The sequence below is a fragment of the Athene cunicularia genome (genome assembly GCF_003259725.1).
Source record: "Athene cunicularia isolate RWA chromosome 8 unlocalized genomic scaffold, athCun1 chr8_part1, whole genome shotgun sequence".
Classification (NCBI taxonomy): Eukaryota; Metazoa; Chordata; class Aves; order Strigiformes; family Strigidae; genus Athene; species Athene cunicularia.
The window spans coordinates 11,516,222-11,524,044 of NW_020799109.1; the positions used below are offsets into that span (position 1 = coordinate 11,516,222).

The 7,823-nt window shown below is 46.1% G+C and overlaps 1 protein-coding gene across 1 annotated transcript in view; it reads left to right on the top strand.

Moving 5' to 3' along the window:
• ERI3 (ERI1 exoribonuclease family member 3) overlaps positions 1–7,823 on the top strand; it is a 124,091-nt gene that overhangs the window by 11,855 nt on the left and 104,413 nt on the right. The window contains exon 2 of the mRNA XM_026853750.1: positions 3,027–3,143. Coding sequence (XP_026709551.1) covers positions 3,027–3,143 — 117 coding nt within the window. The remainder of the gene's footprint in view (positions 1–3,026; positions 3,144–7,823) is intronic.

Genomic DNA, 7,823 nt, shown 5'->3' on the forward strand with positions numbered 1-7,823 from the left:
TTTCTGTTTATGTTTGATAGATATTTTTGTTTCTGCAGGAATGTCAACTCTTAATTTCATGATGTATCATGGGCTTAAGAAAATTGAATTTAATAAAGGCAAAAGATGAATGGCACCTTTAAAGGTCCCAACACTTGTCTTTATTAGAAGGACAAACTGCAGGGTCTCCAAACACTGCTTCTCTCCAAATGAAAGTTTAAATGAAAAGTACAGCAGTGTCACAGGTTAAATTTCATTGCAGGACTGGCTAACGTCGTTAGTGAGGAGTGGGGCTGATTTCATGGGGCTGGTATCTGTTGCCTTAGATACCAATGGAGCAAACACTGCCAGAGACTGGAAAAATCTCCACTATAGGAAGCATGCAGATAAACAGCCTTTTGGGAAAGGTCCTTTACTACTTACTTCAAAAACTGACCACATAAGCCCAAAAGAGCAGCTGTGCTTTCTCCTAAGACACTTGGGTCGCTCCTGGGGTTCCGCTCCTGCCACGCGCTTCTCACAAACCTGCAGTGATTCTGGATATTGTTAAATTTTGCGCATTTTTTTAGTATGGCTTTTTATTTCCTTCGTCTGTCTTAATCTGACCCTCCTGGAAGTGCTTTTTGGTTTTGGTTCTGGAAGGCAAGTGACGCCTTTGTGTATCAGATCAGTGGCAGGGCTGTCTTTCAGTCTTGCTTTGCATCCAGCCACTTGATGGCCCCTGAGGATGTTTCTGGTCCCTTAGGATCCATCTTGGCATTGCAGTGCAGCCTTGCTGTGAAATCTAACCGGTGTGTGTCCCTCTCTGGAGGGGGAATGCTCGTCTTGCCCTGCTGTGGGCTTGCCCTGCTTCCAGTGTCACCCCCTGGGTGAGACGCAGACCTACAGGGAAACGGAAACAAGCCGCCCCAGCCTGGTTTGAATGATGGGGTCATGTTACCCTGGGGTTAAGCCTGGCTCTATTATGACGTCCCGTCCCCTGGCTTCAAACTTTGCAGTCTGTTTTCCTTCTGAACAGAAATTTGCTTTCAGAGCCTACCTGTGGTAGCTCTTTTGAAGGCAGGATCAGCTGTGTCCGGTGTTTCTTACTCAGATTTAATTTCTCGTGTTTCCGTGGGTGCTCCTGGGTGGCTGAAGCTGGAGAACTTGGCTGCACCACAACAAACCACCTGGGTGATGCTCAGGTGTTTTGCCTCTGTGTCCTCTTTCCCTTCCAGACTACAGGTCAAGTTTTGCCTCGTTCCTGGGGAAACTTGGTGACTTCCAGAGGGGCCATACAGCTGTGGGGAAGGATGTGCCCAACCCTTCCCTCTGCCTTAGCCTGCACAGCTTGCTCAGTGTGTGGCACGGCTGACCGTGGGGAGATGGTTAAGCCCTGTGTCCTCTGCAGCCTGACTACTCTGCATTTGCACCTGGGTACTTCAGCACTCTTAACACTTTATTTAACTTTTTTTTTTCTTAACTTTCTGTCTCAGCAGCACATGCTCCCCATGTTCCCTGGGCTGGGCTTTGTACCTGCTGCTCCAGGGAGCTGCTCTGCTGCGGCCACTGGCTCTTTCCACTGTGGAAACTGGGTGTTTCTCCTGGCTATTTAAATTATTTGTTGTTTCCATTTACCCACCCAGCTTCTTGCCCTCCTTCTGCCTGCTGGGGTGGTGATGTCAGCAGCTTTATGTATGTCCTCACAATAATTTCCTCCTGTGGGTCATGAGGGTTGCAGCCAGGGTCCAAAACCTGTGTTAGTTCCTCTGCAGCGGCTGCATTTTCCACATGCTAATTTTATTCACGGGAGTTGGATTTTTTTATTTTTTATTATTTCTTATTTGTCTCTTCCAGATGTTTTCAGGCAGTTTTTTTTGTTGCTAAACTAATTCCATTCATGTTTTAAAAATTTATGAAAGCGCTAATAAAAATGTCAAAGTGGTAAAAATGTTAGCTTTTGCTCTGCTTTGATTAAATTTTGCAAACTGTTTTTGAATATTAAAAAGCAATATTTTTTTTATTCTCTCTCCCTCTCTCTGTTTCTCTCCAGAAGTGATTTGAGAGGCTTGTTGCATGGATATCACTCAGCGGGCTCATTTGCACTCCAGAACCTTGGTGCCATGCATCTCTATTAAATAACATAGACAAATTATTCTTTAAAGACACCAAACAAATTGTCACTTCTCCTCTTACATTAAACTGGAAGGAGGAAAGGGAGTGGAGAAGGAGGGGGTGAACACAAAGGATTTTATCGCTTTTATTCAGTGGTCGGCTTTTTTAATTTCATGTATATTTTTTAATAATTGAGAAATCCATCGCAACTGGATTTGTTTAAACTTTTTATTAACAGGTCCATGTAAATTTTTGATTGCTGATTATTCAAATAATTGAACATTCTTCTGATGAAAGAATGTTTTTATTTTCCTATCAGCATCAATTGACTACAAAGAGGAGGATGAAGCAGGGCTTGCTACTGTGCCATATTCCATTGGGATGGATTTGGAGGGGGCTTCTAGCTCTTCTCCTCACTCTGTTGGAGGAGAGCAGTGCTCCTGGGCCTCTCCCAGGAAGGAGGTGCTTTGCTTCCTGCTGTAGCTCCTGTGTCTACCTGGTCTGTCCTCCAAAAGGATGGCAAGGTGGAGAAGATGGGATTGGTCTTTGGGAGGGCACAACCCCTGGGTTTTCATTACTAAACAGATGTGAACCCGTTGCCAGTACATGGCATACCCATGTATACATGACATACCCATGTCCCTGGGTAGTGTGTGTGAGTGGTGCTCGGCCATCTTCCTTAGGGTCAGCTTTGGTGATGATGCGTGCAGTTGCAGTGCTGAGCACAGAGACCTCCTTGCTGCCTGTCCTGGCTGCAATGAGCATCAGTTCTGTCCTTCTCTGTGCTCCTGCACCACTTTCCCACTTGTATTGCACAGCTTCGTGTTAGGCTTACGCTTATTTGTAACTGTCAGGCCCCTCTTTTTTACAGCCAACTTGGCAGGCAGGATCATTTCCAGCTTCATTTTTGTTTGTTTGAAATGAACAGCTGCTTTTCTTTTTGCCCTATTCAGGAAATCATCGAATTCCCTATCCTGAAGCTGAATGGCAGGACGATGGAGATCGAGTCCACCTTTCACATGTATGTTCAGCCTGTGGTGCATCCCCAGCTTACGCCCTTCTGTACAGAGGTAAAGTGCAAAGATTCCCTGGTGCTCCAAGACTCTCCCTGGGAAGCAGGTTTCCATTGCACCAGGGGTTGGGGTTGCCTCTTCATGGTGCGGCTGCAAGGCAGCATGTCATGCCAGCCTTGAGTAAAGGGCAAGGGGAATTATTTTTTGTCATTGCAGTACCATGTGAAGACCTCAGTTTGGATTCATAAATAACTCTATCATCTGCTGAGATAGCTGTATTTACAACTAACAAATGTCTAACTGGGTGACCACAAAATAAAATCAGTCATGTTAGCTGATGCTCAAAATCCTGTAGCCTCTCTGTGAGCTCTTCGTGATTTTGCTCTGCTGCTCTTTTGGAGGGGAAGGGCCAAAGAGAGCATGGTCTGAAGGAAGAAAGTGTTGTATGGCTGCATTGTTCAGAGGCCTGCCTGTTGGGATTTGATGAGCCCTTCAGAGTGGTAGGATAACCCATGTCTGTATTTTTAAGGCTTTCTTTTTGATGTCATGCTTGTTGGGGCACTTGAAATGATTGCTGGAGAAGTGGCCTCTTGTTACTTGGTTACTCTCATTGCTGAGGACAGCTGCTCTTGAGCTGTGGCCACCTTTCTCTGGATAGTGAGAAGAGGATGAAGGTAGTAAATATGATCCCTGAAGGTTCAAAAAAATAGGGGAGCAGGGTTTGTTTTTGTATTGGGTTGGGGTTTTTTTTTGGTTTGGTTTTGTGGGTTTGTTGTTTTTTTTTTTTCATTTAACACAAAAGGTAACTCTTTCTGTGTGTTCTTCCTCCCTGCTTAACCATCAAAACAAAGTTTTAAGTTCCTTTTGTTTTGGGTTTTTTTCCTGTTGCCCCACTGGTTCGATGTTGGTCAGTTGAGCAAGTAAAGTCCTGACTGTGGGAATCAGGGTATCCAAGTTCCTTTTTCTGTCCCAGTCTCATCTGGGATCATTGACACTGTGGTGTGTTTTCTCCAACCTCTGTGACTGCAGGTTTAAGCCCTTGAAGTGCTTGTCCCATGTGTACTAACTTGATGAAAAATGATTCCTCTGTGTTAGGTGGAGTCCCCTCCAGGACCAGCCAGCCCCTTCCATATTTCCACGTTGTAAAAACAAATACTTTTTTTTTATTCTCTTGTAACTAAAAACCATCTGAAGGTATTTTATTTAAATGTTAAAAAAAAAAAAAGGACTAAGCACAGAAAACATTATTCCCAGGAGAGTGGCTTTCAGAAAGCTATAAATGTGTGAAAACAGAGGGTTATAATGGAAACTGTTTTGCAACCTTAATGCTAGAAGGCTGGACAACTACTTTGGCTGTCCTTATCCCCATGAGGCTTGCTGGACATATGCTTGTACAAATGTGATAAATCTCACAGCTTGCACCTGATCTTTGCTAAAAGCAACGTCATCTTCTAGAGTAGAGCCCAAAATGTCTGTTTTGCATGTCATCTAAATTCTATAGAGAAGTCGTCTCACTCACTAACTCCCACCAAATTCCTTTTTCTGGAAATTGCTCTGTTGCATCCTTTCCCCCACTGCTAAAGGTTGCAGCTCTGTTCTTGCATGAGAGCCTGCATGACTTGCTTGGTGTGGCTGTCCAAACTGAACGGAGCCTCCAGCCTGCTGCAGCCTGAGGACATTGAGAGATTCCCTGGATTCCAAGCTTGTGACTGAGACATTCAGCCCATCTAATGCTCCTGCACTGTGGTGCTTGCTCATGGGAGCCTAGAGCAGCTATTTGTCTCTCCAGGTTTGTGTCTCCTGTGTGGAGCCATCGAGGAAGCAAAGCTCTGTGTGTGTGTTGCGCATTTGTAGGAGTCTCCAGGATGGGCATGCATGTCCCAGCTGCAGCATTGTGCTGCAGACTCTGCTGCTGACCTCATTCTGATGTCTTGTGTTCAGAGTTGGATAAAAATGGGCAATGCTGAGGCCAGCAGGCAAAATGATTGCAGAACCCCCACCTCTGTCTATCAGTGGCATGAAATGGTCCAGCTTGCCAGGTTTGGCAAGTTCTCTGTTATTAACAGCCTGGAAACCACTGGCTCCTGGACAACCCCCCCCACTGTGTGCATGCTGCTTGGTGCACGGCATCGCCCCTGTGCCTCCTGGCCTGGCAGTCCCCTTGCCTGTCCAGGGGCTGACACGAGGTCCAGGGAGTGTGATTGTGCTGGAGGGGTAACTGGGCTTGTCCATGGGCACTATCTCTGGAGCTGACTTTGAAACCCTGCCCTAAGAGCAAGCTGGTCATACTGTGGACCTTACTAAACAGTTGCAAAAATACCCTTTTGCATTTGCAGCCACTTTTTAGTGGAGGCTGTAGTGGCCATGTAAAGACCTTTGGGGTGGGTGGCTCCTCCTAGGCAGGCACAGGGGTCAGCCTGCCTGAGTGTGGGTTCCCCTGAGACCACCCGGGACACAGTTGGGATGTGCTGTGTGTCCAGCTCCTGTGGAGCCACTGCCTACACAGTTCCAGTGCTTGCCATTGACTTTCAGCTGTTTTATGTTTTCTGAAAAATACCCATTTTGCTAAATGCCAGTAAAGGGCTTTGTCTAGGCACCTCTACTTACAAAGGGTGAGATTTATTGGCCTCTTTGTCTACAAAGAAAGACCAGGCTTGATTATCAGATTGTACACCAGAGACAAGTGCTTAGGTAATCAGCAAACTGTCGTGGAGTAGAAATACGATGGTTTCCCAGATAAACTCTGTAGGAAAAGCAGTGGTGTTGACATTACATGGGAGCCTGTCTGCTGTGCTGCTGCTTTCCCCTCTCCCCTCCGCTGGCTGCTTTTGCCATGAAGCAGTAGGACTGCTTGGTATAGATTGTGTGTGGGAGGATTACTGGGCTTGCTTGACATTACTCCTTGGGTCTGGTGTACCTCTTGCATCCCTCTTCCTTCTTGAAGACGACAGCACAGCACAGGAAAGGAGTCTGCAAGGGTGGAGAGATCATGGTCACCCTCAAGGCATTCCTTTGCTTAGCTTTCCATCTGTCTGTGCCCTCCCCTGGCTACAGCAGGTTCCTTTGACTCCCCACACTAATGGCCAGGAGCACACCTTCCCAGTGCTGGCTCACTCAGTAGCCTTCATCTGGTCCCCTTTCTCTTGACCTTGTGTAAAACAACAGGTTGTGAGGCTTGGTTATGATGAGGGGTGTGCTGGACATAGAGACAGAGAAGGTGGAAAGTGCTTGCAAATGGTTAAAAGCTGCTGTTAGTTATATAAAGCTCATCATGCTCTTTTGGAAGATGGAAGTGGTTTGTCTGATGCCCGAGAAGGTTCATGACAGGAGCTTAAGTGAAAGGTTCCCTCTACACAGAAGGTGCTTGTACAGGCTTTTTCAAGGTACTTCGCTCTCTTTTTATGATTAATTTTTATTGATTTTTTTCCTGAAGGAACAGACAATAAAAGTACAAAAAGATAAATGCCTTATAGCTTGTTTATGTTCCCAAGTACCATGTGCTTCTTGGGATAACCAGTGAAACTTTACAATTGTGCAGTTTTATTTTTTTATACTTTATCAAAGCTGCAGGACCAGGTAATGTTGCAGAGACCCAGTGCGCTAGGTTGGGTGTTACATATGGATGTAACTGATAATGGAAAGGATCAGAAGGGATGAGAGAGTAAAAATCTGGTCCCTTTTGAGCACTCTCTGACCTGTATTGAAATGCTACCTGTGGAGCAGGTATATCCCTTTGTATTCATGTGTGTGATTCTGTAGCATGATTCTTGCATACATGTGTGCTTGGCAATGTATTCTGGTATGTGTAAGTTGGTACTTTGCTTGGCCTAGCAAAGCAGGAGGGAAGGAATCTTGGGCAAGATCAAGCAGTGACTCTTTGGTGGGTCCTCTGTGTCTGTTTTCCCACCCCTCCCTCCTGATGGGAAATGCCTGGATGAGGTCATTTCACCCTGCCCTCCCATGGCCATCAGCAATGCAGTGCTGTACAAATGCAGTCCTGCAGGTGTCTGGAGTGGTAGAAGCTGTTTCCATCAGTGCTGGCTGTGATACCAAATGGTTGCCTGTCATCCTTCGTACAGAAAAGACATGGACCTGTTGGAATGGGTCCAGAGGAGGGCCACAAAAAAAGGATCAGAGGGCTGGAGCACCTCTCCTTTGAGGACAGGCTGAGAGAGCTGGGGTTGTTCAACCTGGAGAAGAGAAGGCTCCAGGGAGACCTTACTTCAGCCTTTCAGTACTTAAAGGGGGCTTATAAGAAAGATGGGGATAGACTTTTTATTAGGGTCTGTTGCGACAGGACAAGGGATAGCGATCTTAAACTAAAAGAGATTAGATTGAGACTATATGTAAGGAAGAAATTTTTTATGATGAGGGTGGTGAAACACTGGAACAGGTTGCCCAGAGAGGTGGTAGATGCCCCATCCCTGGAAACATTCAAGGTCAGGTTGGAAGGGGCTCTGAGCAACTTGATCTAGTTGAAGATGTCCCTGCTCATTACAGAATCACAGAATCATCTAGGTTGGAAAGGACCCTGGAGATCTAGTCCAACCATTCGCCGAGCACAGTTCTCACCTACAGCATATCATTAAGCTCTAAATCGACCCTTCTCTTGAACACCTCCAGGGATGGGGACTCCACCACCTCCCTGGGCAGCCCATTCCAATGCCCAAAAACCCGTTCTGGAAAGAAATGCTTCCTAATATCTAATCTGAACTTTCCCTGGCGCAACTTGAGGCC